Here is a 17,952-nt window from a genome sequence, read left to right on the forward strand (position 1 = left end):
GGATTTTTGAATGACGGCCATTCTGACTGGTGTGAGGTGATACCTCATTGTAGTTTTGATTTGCATTTCTCTGATAATTAGTGATACTGAACATTTTTTCATGTGCTTTTTGATCATTTGTATGTCTTCCTTGGAGAGTTGCTTGTTTAGGTCTTCTGCCCATTTTTGGATTGGGTTGTTTATTTTTTTCTTATTGAGTCGTATGAGCTGCTTATATATTTTGGAGATCAAGCCTTTGTCGGTTTCACTTGCAAAAATTTTCTCCCATTCTGTAGGTTTTCTTCTTGTTTTATTTCTGGTTTCCTTTGCTCTGCAGAAGCTTGTAAGTTTCATTAGGTCCCATTTGTTTATTCTTGCTTTTATTTCTTCTAGGAGAAAATTTTTGAAATGTATGTCAGATAATGTTTTGCCTATGTTTTCCTCTAGGAGGTTTACTGTATCTTGTCTTATGTTTAAGTCTTTAATCCATTTTGAGTTGATTTTTGTATATGGTGTAAGGGTGTGTTCTAGCTTCATTGTTTTACATGCTGCTGTCCAGTTTTCCCAACACCATTTGCTGAAGAGACTGTCTTTATTCCATTGGATATTCTTGCCTCCTTTGTTGAAGATGAGTTGACCAAAAGTTTGTGGGTTCATTTCTGGGCTCTCTATTCTGTTCCATTGGTCTTATGTCTGTTTTGGTACCAATACCATGCTGTCTTGATGACTGTAGCTCTATAGTATTGTCTGAAGTCTGGGAGAGTTATTCCTCCGGCCTCTTTCTTTCTCTTCAGTAATGCTTTGGCAATTCTAGGTCTTTGATGGTTCCATATAAATTTTACTATGATTTGTTCTAGTTCTGTGAAATATGTCCTGGGTAATTGGATAGGGATTGCATTAAATCTGTAGATTGCCTTGGGCAGTGTGACCATTTTAACAATATTGATTCTTCCAATCCAAGAGCATGGAATATCTTTCCATTTTTTAAAGTCTTCTTTAATTTCCTTCATCAATGGTTTATAGTTTTCTGTGTATAATTCTTTCGCCTCCTTGGTTAGATTTATTCCCAGATATTTTATTACTTTGGGTGCTATTTTAAAGGGGATTGTTTCTTTACTTTCTTTTTCTGTTGATTTATCGTTAGTGTAAAGAAAGGCAACTGATTTTTGAACATTAATTTTGTAACCTGCTACCTTGCTGAATTCTTCGATCAGCTCTAGTAGCTTTTTTGTGGACCTTTTAGGGTTTTCTATATATAGTAACGTGTCATCAGCATATAATGACACTTTTACCTCTTCTTTTCCAATTTGGATCCCTTTTATTTCTTTCTCTTGCCTGATTGCTGTGGCTAGGACATAAGTGTGTTTTCTATGCCTGTGTCTGTTTCTCTTTTGTATATAGATTCATTTGTATCATTTTTTAAGATTCCACATGTAAGTGATATCATATATTAGTCTTTCTCTGTCTGACTTCACTTAGTATGATAATCTCTAGGTCCTTCCATGTTGCTGCAAATGGCATTATTTCATTCTTTTTTGTGGCACAGTAATATTTCACATCTTCTTAAACCAATCATCTGTTGATGAGCACCTGGACTGTTTCTGTGTCTTGCCTACTGTAAACAACGCTGCTAGGAACAATGGGGTTCATGTATCTTTTTGAATTAGAGTTTTCATCTTTTCCAGATATATGCCCAGGAGTGGGACTGCTGAATCACAAGGCAGTTATATTTTCAGGTTTTTTAAGGAACCGCCATACTGTTCTCCATGATGGCTGCACCAATTTACATTCCTACCAACAGTGCAGGAGGATTCCCTTTTCTCTATACTCTTTCCAGCACTTATTTGTAGACCTCTGATGATGGCCATTCTAACCAGTGTGGTGATAGATACCTCATTATGGTTTTCATTTGCATTTCTCTAATAATTAGCGATGGCGAACAACTTCTCACATGCCTGTTGGCCACCTGTATGTCTCCTTTGGAGAAATGTCTATTTAGGTCTTCTGCCCATTTCTTGATTGGGTTGTTTACCTTTTTTTTGACATCGAGCTGTGCGGGCAGTTTGTATATTTTGGATATTAACCCCTTGTCAGTAGCATCACTTGCAAGTATCTTCTCTCATTCCGTAGGTTGTCTTTTTGTTTGTACAGTTTCCTTTGCTGCATGCAAGTGTGATTAGGTTCATTTGTTTACTTGTTTCTATTTCCTTTGCCTTGGGAGACTGACCTAAGAAAGAAAATATTGCTATGATTGATGACCAAGAGGCTTTGCCCATGCTCACTTTTAGTTTTATGGTGTCATGTTTTATATTTAGGTCTTTAAACCATTTTAAGTTCATTTCTATAAATGGGGTGTTCTAATTTCATTGATTTACATGTAGCTATCCAGCTTCCCCAACACCACTTGCTGAAGAGACTGTCTTTTCTCCATTGAATATTCTTGCCTCCTTTGTTGTGGATTAATTGCAGGTGTATGGGTTTATTTCTGGACTCTATTCTGTTCCATTGATCCATATGTCTGTTTTTGTGCCATTACCACATTGTTTTGATTATTTGTAGCTCTGTAGGATTATCTGAAGTCTGGAAGAGTTATGCCTTCAGCTTTGTTCTTTTTCCCCAGGGTTGCTTTGGCAATGTAGGGTCTTCTGTGGCTCTCTATAAAATTTAGGATTATTTGTCCTACTTCTGTGAAAAATATGGGTATTTTGATAGGGACCGCATTAAATCTGTACATTGCTTTGGGTGGTATGGCCATTTTAACAACATTAACTCTTCCAATCCAGGAGCATAAGATATCCTTCCGTTTCTTTGAATCATCTTCAATTCCCTTTATCAATGTTTTACAGTTTTCAGCATATGGGTCTTCACCTCCTTGGTTACGTTTATTCCTAGGGTTTTTTTTTTTTTTTGGATGTGATTTTAAAAGAACTTTGATATTTCACAGTGTAAAAAACAAAACAGATTTCTGTATGTTAATCTTGTATCTTGCTACCTTGCTGAATTTATTAGTTCTAATAGTTTTTGTGTAGAGTCTTTGGGGTTCTCTATATAGAGTATCATGTCCTCTGCAAATAGTGACAGTTTCACCTCTTCCTTCCCAATTTAGATACCTTTTAATTTCTTTTAGTTGTCTGGTTACTGAGGCTAAGACTTCCAATACTATGTTGAATAGAAGTAGTGAGAATGGGCATCCTTGTCTTGTTCCTGAATTAGTCAGCAAGAAGGCTTTTAGCTTTTCACCACTGAATGCTATGTTGGCTGTAGGCTTGTCGTAAATGGTTTTTATTATGTTGAGGTGTGTTCCCTCTATACTCACTTTGGTGAGTTTTTATCATGAATGGATGCTGAATCTTACCAAATGATTTTTCTATGTCTACTGAAATTACCATGTGCTTTTTATCTTTGTCGATGTGGTGTATCACACTGATTGATTTGCTTATGTTGAACTATCTTTGCAACGTGGAATGAATCAAACAGGATCATGGTGTATGACCCCTCTCATGTACTGCTGAATTCAGATTGCTAATGTTTTTATTTTAAATATTACCATATTTTTCTTAGTCATATTTCCTCACTGTGGCAGCATAAACTATCTTCATGCACAGTGGGTGCTCTATTGACCAAAGTTGATGCAGAAAGGGCATCTTTTGGCGAAAATTTCTCAATGTGCTTGTATGGGCTGAGGGCAGCCCCGGCAGAATGCCTGTGGCCAAACTCTGAAGTGAATTCTGGTGCCCAGAACTGACCCACTATGGGCCAGGAGGCATTCTGGGGAGGAACTCGTTCCCTGCCATACAGTCGTACCCAGCCCAGGGACGTTCAAGGAAAAAAAAGTTGCCGAGTCCCTCAACCTTGGTCCCAGTCCTCAGTCCCCACCCCTGATCCTGGGCTGAGAAATGAGCACCAGGAGGATCGGGACCAGGCCATTCCTGGGGATCCCACAATGAATCCCTGCCACCGAGCAATCTCAGTGCATCCAGTTGTTGGGGTTTGCTAATATTTTGTTGATTTTTGCATTAATATTCATCAAAGATATTGGCCTGTAACTAACTTACTTTTTTTTTTTTTTTGTAGTGTCTTTCTGATTTTGGTATCAGGGTGGTGATGACTTCACAGAATGACTTTGGGAGTGTTTCCTCCTCTTCAGTCTTTTGGAAGAGTTTGAGAAGGGTCAAAGTAAGTTCTTTGCATGTTTGGTAGAATTCCCCAGTGAAGCCGTCCAGTTCTGGACTTTTGTTCTCAGGGAGTTTTTTGTTTTTGTTTTTGAATATATATTCTATTTCACTTCTAGTGATTGGTCTGTTCAAATTATGTTTCTTTTTGACTCAATTTTGGCAGGCCGTATATTTCTACAAACATTTCTTCTAGGTTGTCCAGTTTGTTGGCATGTAACTTGTTCATAGCATTCACTTACGATTTTTTTTTTTATTTCTGCAGTATCAGTTGTTATTTCTTTCATTTCCTATTTTGTTTATTTGGGTTTTCTCTCTTTTCTCCATGGTGAGCTTGGCTAGAGAGTTGTTGATTTTTATTTCTTTTCAAAAAACCAGCCCTTAGTTTGATCTTTTCTATTGCTTTTTAAATATCTTTTTATTTCCTCCTTTCTGCTGACTTTGGATTTTATTTGTTCTTTGTCTAATTCTTTTTAGTAGTAGGTTAGGTGGTCGGAGATTTTTCGTGTCTCTTTAGGAAGGCCTGCATCGCTCGGAACGTCCCTCCTAGGACTGCTTGCGCTGCATCTCACAGATTCTGTGTGGCTGTGTTTTCATTGTTGGTTGTCTTGAAGTATTTTCTGATTTCCTCTGGTTCGGTCATTGATAACAGTGGTTTCTTTAGTACCATGTTGTTTATCTCCATGCGATTTTTCTTCCATTTCTTTTTTTGTGTGATTGCTTTCTAGTTTCATAAAGTTACGGTCAGAAAAGATGCTTTAAATAATTTCCATCCTCTTAAATTTGTCAAGGCTTGTTTTGTGTCCGAGTATGTGGTCTATCGCAGAAAATGTTCCCTGTGTGCTTGGAAAGAATGTGTATTCTGGTTTTCTGGACCTAGTCCCCTATAGATGTCAGTCAGTTAAACCCATTTAATTATGTCATTTAGGATCTCTGTTGCCTTACTGGTTTTCTGTCTGGAAGATCTGCCCACTGTTGCCTGTGGCTGTTAAAGTCACCTACTGTTCTATTCTTGTCAGTTTTCCCTTTCATGTTTGTTAGTATTTGTTTTACGTTATTTAGGTGCTGCTATGTTGGGTGCATATGTTAATGAGCATAATATCTTCTTCTCATATTGATCCTTTTATTATATAACATCTTTTTGGTCTTTTTTAAATGGTCTTTGTTTTAAAGTCTATTTGTCTAATGTGAGTATTGCTACTCCTGCTTTTTTTTTTTTTTTTACAATTACAGCATTTTTTAAAAAAATGAAATACAATCACTTAAAATTTGTCAGTTTCTGGTGTACAGCACAATGTCCTAGGCATGAATATACATACAAGTATTTGCTACCCTTGCTTTCTTATTTCCATTTGCTTGAAATTTCTTTTTCCATCCCTTCACTTTCAGTCTGTGAGCGTTTCACCCTAAAGTGAGTCTCTTGTAGGCAGCACATTGTAGGCTGCTTTTTTATCCAGTCTTCCACTGGATGTCTTTTGATCAGAGCATTTAGTTCCTTGACATTTAAAGTAATTATTCAAACTCTCAATTTATCCCTTCCCACAAATAGCATATGATACTACTTGTATGTGGAATCTAGAAAGAAAAAAAGACACAAATGAACTTATTTATGAAACAGAAACAGATTCACAGACATAGAAAAGAAACTTATGGTTACCAAAACGGGGTGGAGAGGGATAAATTGGGAGTTTGAGATCTGTAGATACTACTCTATAAAATACACAAACGGCAAGTTTCTTATGTAGAGCACAGGGAACTATATTCAATATCTTTTAGTAACCTATAATGAAAAAGAATATGAAAACAAATATATGTATGACTGAAACATTATGCTGTAAACCAGAAACTGATACACTGTAAATGGACTACACTTCAATTTTTAAAAATGGAATAACCAATATGTATTTATTGCCATTTTAAATTTTGTTTTCTAGTTGATTTTGTAGTTTTGTTCATTTTTAATTTTTCCTTTTGTGATTTGACTTTGTTCCTTTCTTTTTGTATTATCTACGTTATTTGTAAATTCGAGTAATTGTATACTGTACGTTATTTGTGTATTCCTTTCCTTTTGTATTACACTTGAGTTCCTTTCATTTTGTTTTTTGTGAACCTACTGAATGCTTTTGATTTGTGGTTATCCTAGTTTTCTTTCAAGTATGTTAACACATATCATTTCATTTTTTTTTCACTTGTCTTTCTGTCTGCTGTGGACTGGGTGAGTTCCATCATTCTGTCTTCCAGCTCACTTATTCAGTCTTCTGCATCATTTCATCTGCTATTCACTGCTTCTAGACTGGTTTTTCACTTCAGCAACAGAGCTGTCTAATTGTTACTGGTTCCTCTTTATAGTTTCTACTTCCTTGTTACAGTGAATTGCGTTTCTATCGATAGCCTTTCTTAATTCCTTCAGTATTTTTATCACATCCTTTTTGAACTCAGGATCAGCAGACTGATGAGGTCTGTTTCATTATTCATTCTTTCAGGGGATTTCTCTTGCTCTTTTAATTAGGAGTAGTTCCCCTGCTTACTCATTTTACTTAGCTTCCTCTGTCTCTATGAATTTAGGAGAAACAATTATCTCCTGTGGTCCTGAAGGTCTGCTTTTACGTGGGAACATCCCTGGGTAGACTGTGTGAGTCCGATATTTCTGGTCTGAAGGCTGTTTTTGGTATGCCAACTACGCCCTTCCTCAGAGTGTGCTGGCTGTTGTCGCCATGAGAGGGGGTGTGTTTGGTGTCGCGGTGACCAGAGCCTGCACTGGGATGTTGGGTGGGGCCGCCCTGTCTGTGGCCACGTCCTTGAGTCTACGGTTCACAATAGCTGTGAAAACGTGTGAGAGAGCAGGTGAATGAGCATTACAGACGTTGTTGTGATAACTGACGCTGGCTGCTACCAGAGTAATGATGCCTTAAGGATGCTTGTTATTTCCATACAAGTGAGTGTCAACTGGGAGCTCACAGTGTACAAACGAACCCATGGAAATCAATGGAACTGCATCTTCAAGTTCACCATGGAGGGTATTTTTTCCAGGAAAGACGCAATCAGGATTCTACATGGAATCAAGGTAAAGGCTTCTGCTGCTGTGACAAGAAGCACTCTCCTCTGGGTCCCTTGAGTGCTTGGGGAGGGTGGGTCTTTGCCAAGCCCCCAACCTACCTGAGGGGCAGACTGTGAGCCCTGGCTGGGGCGGTGGAAATCGGAGTCTGCCCTTGCCTTACATCCCAAAAGGCTGGCCTCAGCAACCAAGGAGAGCAAGATGATTCTTAACTCTTTTATTAAGTTAGAAACAGATAAAAGCAACACAACTTTTGGGGAAAGCACCACTGCGAGGTCCTCTGTGCTGTGAGAAGTGTGCTATTCTCAACTCAGCACTCCAAGAGCCCTCCCCCACAGGCAGGGTGAGCTCTAGACCTTGGGTGCCACTTCCTCCACGGGCCTTGGGGCCTCCCCAAGTTCTCAGGCAGAGCCATCTCCTTGGACCAGCCACCTGGCTTCTGGGTGGCTGAGCTGAAGCACCAAGAGCAAGAGGCCACCTCTGACAGAGGCAGGGTCCGGAGGTTCAGAAGAACCTAGAGATGTACCTTCTGCTTTTGGCTTTTTCCCCAGTGGCAGCTGATGGTCTACAGCTGGTGCTCATCTGTGAACAAACCCGCCCAAAGGCCCCGCTCCCAGGAGATGCCCACAGGACCAGCACCAGCACAGAGGTCCTGTAAGGGGGCAGGGCCACATTATGGAAAGCAACCTGCTTTGGAGCCCCAGTCCTGAACCAGCCCAGCAGCACCGTGCAGGTGGCTGGCAGCCTGGGAAGTCACAGGTTTTGGCTCCAGCACCAAACGCCCCCTCCTCTCCAGTGAACACTGGGCGAGCAAGGGACCAGCCCAGAAATGCTCGGTATGAGGAGGACTGTGGCAGGAGCCAGCCTCTCCAGAGCCCTGGCTGCTGAGGATGGACACAGGAGGGACCCCGTGACTCAGAAGGTGGGAAAAATGAACAAATGGCTGGCAGTGTTCTTGGGAACAATCCCTACCTCTGAACTCAGGGGGCAAATGGGCTAGATCATTATCAGCTGGAAGGTCAATGGCGAAGGACAGTGGGGGCTGGTGGGGCTGGCCATCCAACAAGCTGAGATGAGCCCGGCCCCAGAGGGATGTGCAGTGAGCACCCTGGGGCCCCTCTGTGGTCCCCAGCTCCTATCTGCTTCTGGTCTTGGAAGGGAGGGCCACGTTCCAGGGCTGGTGTAGTCCTGTCAGGGGATGGGGTCATTGGTGCCTCTCAGGCTAGGCTCTGAAGGGAGGTGACAGGGTGGCTCCAGGGTATCTCCTGTCACCCAGGAGCCCCCCACCCCTCTGTGTCTGCACCTGGGCACAGCATCCTGGGGCATGGCTGGTCTGACCGGGAGGTGGCAAGGTCACTGGGGACAAAGCTCGACTCTGGAGAGGGTCCATTTAACCCTGGGGTCGGGGTGTCATTTGCTAATGACGCCTTGTGGGCATCGCTGAGGTTACCCAAGGGTTCCCTCCCTCCAACAACATGTCAGTTTTCTCCTCTGCACCTTCTGCCCTCAGTCCCAGGGCACACGTTCCCAGAGGCCTGGGACACCCCCTGTGGGGTGACATCATAACACTGAGAGGGAAGCTGTGGCCAAAGGCCAGGCCATCAGTGTTGCCACCACCCCCTCCCCGAACTCAGCACCCCCCCCCACCCAGCCAGGACTTGCTGCAACAGGTGACCCCAAGGCTCTACAAGTGTCCTCTCCAAGGCCAGGGGTGTCCTGGCATCCATCCTCACCCCTCTGGAAGGTCCTCACCCCTGCAAACCCCTGCCAAGCAGGAAAGGCCTCGGCTAGACACACGGGCACTGGTGACGGCTTCTCTTTCTGAAGATCAGAGCAGCCCCTGAGGCCACTACTCCCAGAGCTGGTGGGGCCGGGCGGGGCGTCCTGCTGTGGCAGGCAGGGTCAGGGCCACCATGTGACAATGAGGGCTGCAGCCATGGGGCAGGGAGAAACGCGCAGAGTCTGTGGAGGAATGAGAGGGAGAAGATATGAATCACACCCACCTTGTTCCACCCTAACCTGGAACCAGATGAAGAGCCAGAGGCCACGTGGAAGGCCCAGGTGTGAGGGCGCAGCTCTCGTTCAGCAGCAGTGCAGCCACGCATCGGTCCATCAGCCGCTTCAGCCCTGAGCACCCTCCACCTGGCGGGCACCGGGCCAGGGAAACAGGAGGACAGACACAGCTACCATCCCCCAAGGATCGTCCTCCAGTGGGAGAAACTACAGGTTTGTACAAATGTATACACACCCATCATACACTGACCGTGCCAGCTCTGAGAAATAAGAAACTAAGAGATTAGAACCAGGACTTTAACTGGGGTGGACGATGAAATTTAACCTGAGACCTGAAGGACAGACAGGAGTCCGCTAGAGGAGCCAACAGCAGTCTGGGCAGGAGGAATGGCATGTGCAAAGGCCCCAGGGTGGGAACCTGGCACTTCTGAGAAACTAAATGTAGGCCAGAGAGACGGAAACAGTGAGGGGCAGACAAGATCCGAGAGCCAGGGGACAGCCAGCCCATTCACTCCTGCACTTGACATGTTTACCACACGGCCTATCAGCCCAGGCCCTGTGGGACGGATGCAGTGGTAAACGAGGCAGGACAGGTCCCTGTGGTCATGACACTCACACTCGGAACTGGGTTCTCGACCACTCTGGGGCCCGCTCTGAGCTTCGTGTTTCCCTGTGCAAAATGAGGACACCTGCCTCCTAGGGAAGGATGGAGTCATCTAATGCACGTGGAAGGCTTGATGCAGACCGTCCTGGAAGCAACTAAGGAAACCCAGGTGGGCACAAGGGTTTCCTCGTGACCATTTCTGCAGCCTCACTCACAGCAACAGCTTGGCACAACCCTAGCCCGACTCCAAGCAGGATGTGTCCAGAAGTGGTGCCCTTGGCCGGAGAAGCAGGCCCAGGAAGGACCCAGAGGGGTGGGGCGGAGGAATGCTCAGGACAGTGAGGGAGGGGCTGGGAGTTCCCATGAAGGGTCTTCCATGCTGCCCCCCAACCCCATTTCCGTGCTGGTGGCTCACTTCCTCTGGCCAGTGTTCAGTGCCACGGGCTCAGAGGTGGCCCCAACGAAGGAGGCAGGCTTGGGCCCTGGGACAGTTCCCTACATGCTGAGCTGCCCGGGGGTGGGGGGGTCTCACACCAGCTTCGAAAGGGAAGAGAGAACCAGCCCTCCAGGAGGCGGAGGCAACCCCACCTTTGCAAACATCAGGTAACAGTGCCCGCACGCTTGGTCTTCGGCCTGGGGTGTAGCCACCCGTCCACCTGTGTGGCCTGGGTAGGGTGACCGCTGTGTCCTCAGTGGGGCTGAGGAAGGCCCCCCAAACCCCTCCAAGCTCCTCACAAGCTAGAAGCTGGGTCCCAGGCCCTAAACATACCAAGATGGTCTAAGTGGGTGAACCCAAAGCTCAGGCCTCCACTCCTCCCCAGCAGATACGAAGTCCCCTCAGGGTAGGGCCCCAAACCCAGTGCTGGGGAGGAGGGGCTCTGAGTGACCCCTGGGCTGTCCCAAGGAGGAAGTGGTAGCACCCTATGGGCATCCTGAAGGCAGAGGAGCTGGGAGCCGCCCAGCTCCCAGACTCCTCCCGGATCACTCTGGCACTTCCCCAGGCCTTCCTGGGCTGGACCATCCAAATTTTTGGCAGATACTTCTTGGAGAACTAATTTCCGCATCTCTGAAATGGGAGCCTTCTCCACCTTGCAGAGCGGATGTAGGGTCAGGGGTCACACCACACCACCTGTGTGCAGCAGGCCCCAGTGAACCCTGTTACTGCCTATGGGTGTGTGATCCCAACAGTGGGGCATGGAGCTTTCCAGAAGGAGGGGCTGGCCAGGGACATCCAGAGGGCCCTGCCACCCAAAGCATCCCAAAGCCATTATCACCACCATCCCCCACCCCGATCACAACCTCGTACAAAGGCCGACCCTGACCCCAGCCCCCTAGTTCAAGCGATACAATTTTTATGCCCACGTTCCTGATGGGAAAGCTGAGGCTCAGGGAAGTTAAGCAACCAGGGTCAAGCAGCCAGCAAGAGTCAGAGCCAACAGTCAAGCAGGCTTCCCTCCCTAGGCCCCCAGCAAAGTAAAGGGCGCACTGGGTCCTAATGCCTGACCTGCCCTCCACCCCTCCTACTTGGGGAAGAACTGCCCTCCAGGGCCCTGGGGTCGGGCAAACACCGGACAGGGGCAGAGCTGCCCAGGTGATTGTAGGAACAGGGACTCGTTCCCTTTGAAACGCACTCCCCAGGGGACCAAGACATGTGGCTGGTTAGACTTTTCTCCCAAAGATGGAGAGAGCAGGTTAAGACAGAACAAAGAAGAGAACAAAGCCCCATTCCCCTCCAGGCTGGCCTGATGAGGCCAAACACCCCGTGTGCAGGGATTTGATGCCTTCTCTGGGCCTGCCTCGCCTGCCGCAGACGTATCCCTTTAAGGGCCTCGAAGGCCCGGCTGGATCTGATTTAATAGCTGAAACATCAGATTGCATTCAGAAGCAATCCTGGCTAAGTATGAGTGCTCAGCCGTTCGTGTCAGCAGCCGCTGGGTCATTGAGGAAATGAATTTTTCAGCTCAGGCCAGCTCCTGACGGGGCTCCTGTGAGCTGAACCGCACAGGGCCCAGGAAGGGCTCCTCAGAGCAGTCAAGCACTGGCACAGGTGTGGGCAGGAGCGCCCTGGCACCTCCCACCCTACCCGGCTTCTCAGAGCCCCCGGGACCCACGCCTCCTGTCCCCCATCCACCTAGGGTCCCTTGACCTCACAGCCCCAAGGGCTGGGAGCTGGGACCTGACCATGGAGGACCTCCTCCAGTGCCTCCATCACCCAATTCCAGCCCCTGCCCCCAAGCTCCTGGCAGGCTGACTCGGGACACCTTAATCCAACCTCAGGACTTGCCGCAGATCCCTCCCGCCCCAGAAGGGCTGCAGGAGAAATCCTGCCCTCCCCTAAGAAGAGGCCCTCCAGGACAGGCTCGGTCCTGCCTTCTGCCCCCTCGGTCCAAGGACCTGGGCAAGTCCATCCTCCTGTCTCCCTGTCCGTCACAGAGAACACCTGCCTGTGTCCCTGTGCTCCCAGCATCCTCTGTCACCTTCCCTTTCTGTGTGATGATCTCCAGTAACGATGGCGCCAAGAACAGAGAGCACCCTACCTCGGGGTAACCGAGGCAGCCCTGCAGCAACCCTGCTGGGGGCTGGGAGGTTGGGGGGGTGTCCCTTACCTAATCGTGACGCCCGCTTTGAGGAAGACCTCTCCAGTTTGTGGAGGGACAGGGGACAAGAGGCTCCCTTGCACACCGGCGAACACACAGCTGCCCCGAGAGGCAGGACCCAACCCCAGGGCTAGCTGGTCCCAGAGCCCCGGTCCCACCAGCTGTCCCCAGCAGTGCCCGCCCACCCGGGCCAGCACCTGCCTCCCTGTGAGCGCTCCGTCCACTCCCCTCACGGGCCCCCAGCGTGGGGCTCTCACCTTGGCTGCACCCTGGACTCACCTGGAGCTACACGGCTACAAGGCCTGGGCTCCAGCGACCCTGACTCAGGTGGTCTGGGCTTAGACATGCGGAGCACAGACTCTGGCCTGGCCCAGAAAGAGAGCTGGCCTTCGCCCTTGGCTTCTGGGAGGTGACCTGGATCACATCTGATAGACAGGAGTGTCTGTTTAGGGTCAGGGTGGCCACATCCGTGTGACTTCAGGCAGGGGCTTTGGGTCACACTGGACCAGGTGATGTCAGAGTTACCACAATCAATCCATCATGCCTATGTGATGGGGACCCGATAAAAACTCTGGACCCCAAAGCCTGTGTGAGCTTCCCTGCTGGGCAATATTCTGTGTGTACTGTCACTGAAGCTGGCAGAGAGACACGTGTGCTCCCCATGGAGCCAGGACAAAGAGATGCTTTGCATTTGTACCCCCAGCCAAGGCTCTGTCCCTCGCACCTCTGCCCTTGGCTGATTTGAATCTGTATCCTTGCCCCATAATAAACCATAACCATGAATATATGCCTTCAGTGCATTCATGAGTCCTTCCAGTGAGCGCTGGATCTGAGATGATACTGGGAAAACCTTCCCTGGCAGCTGATGTCAGTGAGGATGCCCTGATGTGGAGATGGTGCCCTCAGCTCTGCACACAACTGTCAAAGACCCCAGTGTCTCTGATCTGCTGGCATGTCTGGGAACCACCCCCCAGTCTAAGGCTGTTGCCCCCATCTGGCTGAGGAGTTACATGCTTTGCAAGTTAAGGGGCAGAGCCAGGCTTTGGCTCCAGAGTTGGAAAAGGGTCCCAGAGCGCTGCCCTCCCCGCCACTCACCTGCTGCCCCGCCCAGCCCAGCCCAGCCTTCCCTGGAAGAGGCAGCCTTTACCCAGAGTGGGCACAGGCGCGGGGGTGCCGCGGGCTCACCTGGCCGGGCTCTGCAGGTGTTCTTCACGCGGGCAGGTGCTTCCAGGTGCTGACGAAGGCGGTGGGGATGAGCGAGTAGGGCACGGTGGTGATGCAGTTCCACGTGTCCGAGGTGGGGTCGTAGCAGTCCAGCGTCTTACACCGCTGGGTCCCGAAGTAGCCCCCCACCACATAGAGCTTGTTGCCCGAGGCCAGGGCGTGGCAGGACATGCGCTTGGCGGTCATGTCCCCGATCCGAGTCCACTGGTTGGTCTCGCAGTCGAAGCGGTAAGCTGAGGCGGCTGTGAACTCCGTGTCGCCCCCCATGATGAAGATCTGGCTGCCCAGCACGGCGGCGGCAGTGTACCGCCACGGCTGGGGACACTCGGCCTTGATGGTCCACCGGTTCTCCGAGGGGTCGTAGCACTGGACTTTGGACACCATGTCCCGGTGGATGCTGGTCCCCCCGAAAACGAAGAGCTTCAGCCTGGCGCTCACGACCGCGGCGTTGCTGACGCCATCCCTCAGCGGGGCCACCATCGTCCACTTGTTAGTGCCGGGGTCGTACTTCTCCACCTGCTTCAGGGAGACCGACGGGGAGGCCGGGAAGACACCGGCCAGGGACGTGTGTCCCCCGACCACATAGAGGCAGTTCTCCAGCTCGGCTGAGCCGTGGCCAAAGCGGGCGATGAGCATGGGCGCCGCCTTGGACCACTCCTCGTGGACGGTGTTGTACACCCACACGTCCTTGGAGACCCCGTTCTCGGAGCCCCGGCCCCCGGTCACGTAGACCTTGCAGCCGATGGCCGAGGCGCTGAACTCCTTGCGGGGGCTGGGCAGGTCGGCCTTGGGGATGATCTCCTTGGCCTTGTGGTCCACCTGGTAGATCTTGTCGCACATGAAGGTCTGGCCCCCCAGGATGAGCAGCGTGTGGCCGGCCCTGCGCGGCCGGGCACAGGGGCTGGTGACCACGCCGTCGTTCTGCAGGATCCTGGTCTTGCAGCGCAGCGCCTCGTCCACGATGAGCCGGGTGCGCTCGTCGGCCATGAGCAGGGCCTCGCCCGACACGGCCTCCTTCAGGCAGTCGGACGGCAGCAGGGCCAGCCGCACGCTGCGCAGGAGCTCGGGCAGGTGGGCCCTGCGCCCCTCCAGGTCGTGCTTCACCCATTGGAGGATGGCCTCGAAGACCACGCGCTCGTCCTCCGTCTCCAGCTCGTCGCTCGAGATGAGGTCCAGCAGGGTGTCCTTGGACAGGCTGTTGAAGTCCTCGCTCTGCCGCACGGTCTCGAAGTGCACCAGGCACATGCGCCAGGAGAACTCGTAGAGCCGGCGGCACTGGTGGGCGTCCGACAGCAGCATCATGCCCAGGCAGTTGGACGGGAACAGGTTCTTCTCCAGGAACTCGGCGGCCGCGTCGCGCACGTCGTGGAACTGCAGCATGTCGCCCGCCTCCAGCAGCGACTCGGCGTTCTCCTCATTGATGGCGATGCGGGACGAGTAGGCGAAGTCCAGCAGCAGCTCCAGCACCTCGGGGTGCAGGTTGTCCTGGAAGTTGACAGTGTCGTCGCGGCTCTCCCGCAGGCCGTGGCTGAACATGGCCTCGAAGTAGCGGCTGGAGGCGGCCAGCACGGCACGGTGGCAGGGGAAGGCGCGGTCGCCGGCCCAGAGCGTGACGTCCGTGAACATGCGGTGCTTGCGCAGCGTGTTGAGGTGGGCCAGCACGCAGTCGGGGTGCGAGGCCTTGTGGAACAGCGTGATGTTCATGGAGCCCGCGCTGCCCCGCGACTTGCGGGTCTCGTGGACGCTGACTGACATGATGAGCTGACCTGCTGGGGAGACCGGGCCACAGGTGAGAGGGGCCGGGCCCCACGCCCCCGCTGTCCTCCTGCCGCTCCCCGCTTAGCCCCTGCCCTCTGCTCAGCTCTGCCAAACCCAGCCCCAGCCCCTCCCCTCCACCAGAGGGCCAGCGACCACTCGGGTGGCACAGGCTGGAGTTCAGATCAAATGCTTTTGGACCAACTCTGCATATGAGCCTCCCTAGGTGACGTCTCACTGTGCCTGCCTCCCGTGGCTTCAAGAACATGCACATGGTGCCCCCAGCCTGGTTAAACAGGTGGCAGGGCAGTGCTAAGTGTGCCCTGAATGCATTCTGCCGTCTGAGGACGCGGGTCCACGGCCCCACTCTGCAGCCAGGGAAGCCAAGGCTCAGAAAGGCCAAGTGGCTGCCTGGGGTGTTACAGCCAGGCCTCCCACGTGGGCGGCCCAGCTCCAGCCCACTCTCCACCCTCCACTGGCCCAAGGAGCCACGGGCTCCTGCAGGGAGACTTTTGGAAAAGGTTCTCAAGGAGCCACAAACACCAACAGAGCCTTACGCCCTCCTCTGCCCCCGACAGGCCCTGTCCTGAGCTGGGCTCCAAGCAGGTCTGGCCACAGCCCTCACCCCCTCCCTTGCCCTTGGCAAGTTCCCCAAGAGCTGCCATCCCAGCCCAGGCGCTCAGCGTAGACACGTCTGCCAGCCCAGGGCTCTCCAGAGTCGGGACGAGTGAGGCTGTGGAGGTGTCGAGGTGGGCCGGCTGACGAGTGGCTCGCGTCAGGACACCTGCTCAACTCTGAAGTCACCGCAGGAAGCCAAGACAAAGGCCCCGGTGAGAGCTGAACCAAGTTCACCTCAACCGAAGCAGCCGGAAAATCTGCAGCTGTCAGAGCCCCCTGGTCCCGACAGGCAGCTCCAGGCTCCTGGGCCACCGTGAGGGCCTCGCCTGCCCCCTCGCCTGCCCTCCTCTGCTGGGCCCGGGGCTCGGGATCAAAGTGCTGGTCCCTGGGGTGGACATACACAGGCTCATGACCTGCCTGAAGCTGGAGGATTCAAAGCACATTGAAGTCCAGCCAACAGCACGACCCCAGAACCCACTGCCACGCTGTGGAAACCAGGCTCAGCCAGCGGGCAGGCAAAATCCTAGGTCTGAAGAGGAAGTGGCCAAAAAGCCAACTGCATAACTAGCCCCGGCACCACCCAAGTCAGCTTTGTACCTAAGTAATGATCTGCTCAAGGAAGGCCACGGCTCATGCTTCACTGGACTGAACAGTAAACTCGCGTCCAAGTGCACTGCTGCTCTCTCCCTTCCTGGCAAAGAACCAGGGAAGCCACAGACAACGTGATCAGAGCTGCCTGGGCAAGGCCCTGCTCCGAGGCCAGGCCAGGGAAGGCACAGGGCCTGGGCCTGGCCTTGCTGCTCCTGCCCCTGAGCTCCAGGCAGACTGTGGACCAGTGACCTGCCAGGCACACCACTGAGCAAACCTGCCACCGTGGGCCACTGGGCTCTGGGGTGAAGAGGTCAGCCTTAGACAGGGCTGTACACGGTGGTCCCCACTCCACCTCCCACCCTGGGGGACCTTACCGTCCTCTGCAACTTAGGTTCTCTTCTGTAAAACAAAGTCCCTGTCCTCCTCAGGCCTCTGGGAGTCCCTCACTCATTTGCAGAACTTGACCCTGGAGCCAGGTGCTGGGACTGGACATCCCAGAGATGAGAGCCTGCGCTGAGCTGGCCGCAGAGGCACACTGGCTGCCATGCTCACCCCCAACCTGAACTGCAGACCTCACCACAGTTCCCCAAACCTTGTGTGATGGCTAAATCCTCATTCTGCTCAGCCCTCCTTGATCATCAGACACCTTCCTAAAAGTGTGGTCCACTGGCTGACTCCATCCATCCTGCCTCCATTGCCTGGCCTGCTCAAGAGACATGGCCTTTGGTCGGTATCCAACCCGGGGGACTGGCTCTGAGGACTCCACTTCAGGGCCCTGATGCTGAGGTTCGGCCTTAGTTCCATCCTCAAACACCTGCTTTTCTGCAGGTCCCACCCACTCTGGGTCCCCGAGCACCTGACTGCACCTGCCCAGCGCCCCAGCCCAGCCAGGAAGCTAGGCCGCTTCTGAGCTCCAGCTGAATGCGGACTTGAATGCAGAGGTTTGGAAACCCATGTGTGGTGTCAAACTCCTCCTGGATTCAGCCCCGGGCAAGAATGCCAGCTCTCCGCCTTATTAACTACAGCCATGTCACCAGGACGTCACTAGTACCTGCTTCTGGAGGGGAAAGGAAGGGATGGGCTGAGGGGCTGCCCGCAGGGCCTGGCCTTGGGGCCAGCCACAAAGCGACAGCCCTGCTTCCCTGCAGGGTCACACGTGGACACACACTCTAAGCCTGTCAGGCAAAGGCCCTCTCGGGTTTCCTGGCCCTGGATGGCACGCTTCCCTCCCTGGGGCCCAGGTCCATGCAGGAGGCAGCTGGCACTGGGAAGTGGGTGCGGGCTGGGCCCACCTCCACTCTGGGGGCTGTTAACCAGGCCTCCCTGGAAGGCACATGGAAGGGC

General features: G+C 51.6%; 1 protein-coding gene across 4 annotated transcripts in view; it reads right to left on the reverse strand.

Annotated features, from left to right (window-relative positions):
- Positions 1–7,408: 7,408 nt before the first annotated feature.
- KLHL25 (kelch like family member 25) overlaps positions 7,409–17,952 on the reverse strand; it is a 30,322-nt gene continuing 19,778 nt past the window's right edge. For 2 of the 4 annotated variants that reach the window (XM_072950738.1, XM_072950741.1), the window contains exons 2-3: positions 13,606–15,410; positions 7,409–9,168 (exon numbers count right to left, since the gene is read on the reverse strand). In XM_072950738.1, the coding sequence (XP_072806839.1) occupies positions 13,630–15,399 (1,770 nt within the window). In that variant the 5' untranslated portion in view covers positions 15,400–15,410 and the 3' untranslated portion in view covers positions 7,409–9,168; positions 13,606–13,629. Of the gene's footprint in view, positions 9,169–13,605; positions 15,414–17,952 lie in introns of all 4 variants that reach the window. The other 2 variants (XM_072950740.1, XM_006198477.4) reach the window with 1 other exon arrangement.

Source organism: Vicugna pacos, chromosome 27, assembly GCF_048564905.1.
Source record: "Vicugna pacos chromosome 27, VicPac4, whole genome shotgun sequence".
Taxonomy (NCBI): domain Eukaryota; kingdom Metazoa; phylum Chordata; class Mammalia; order Artiodactyla; family Camelidae; genus Vicugna; species Vicugna pacos.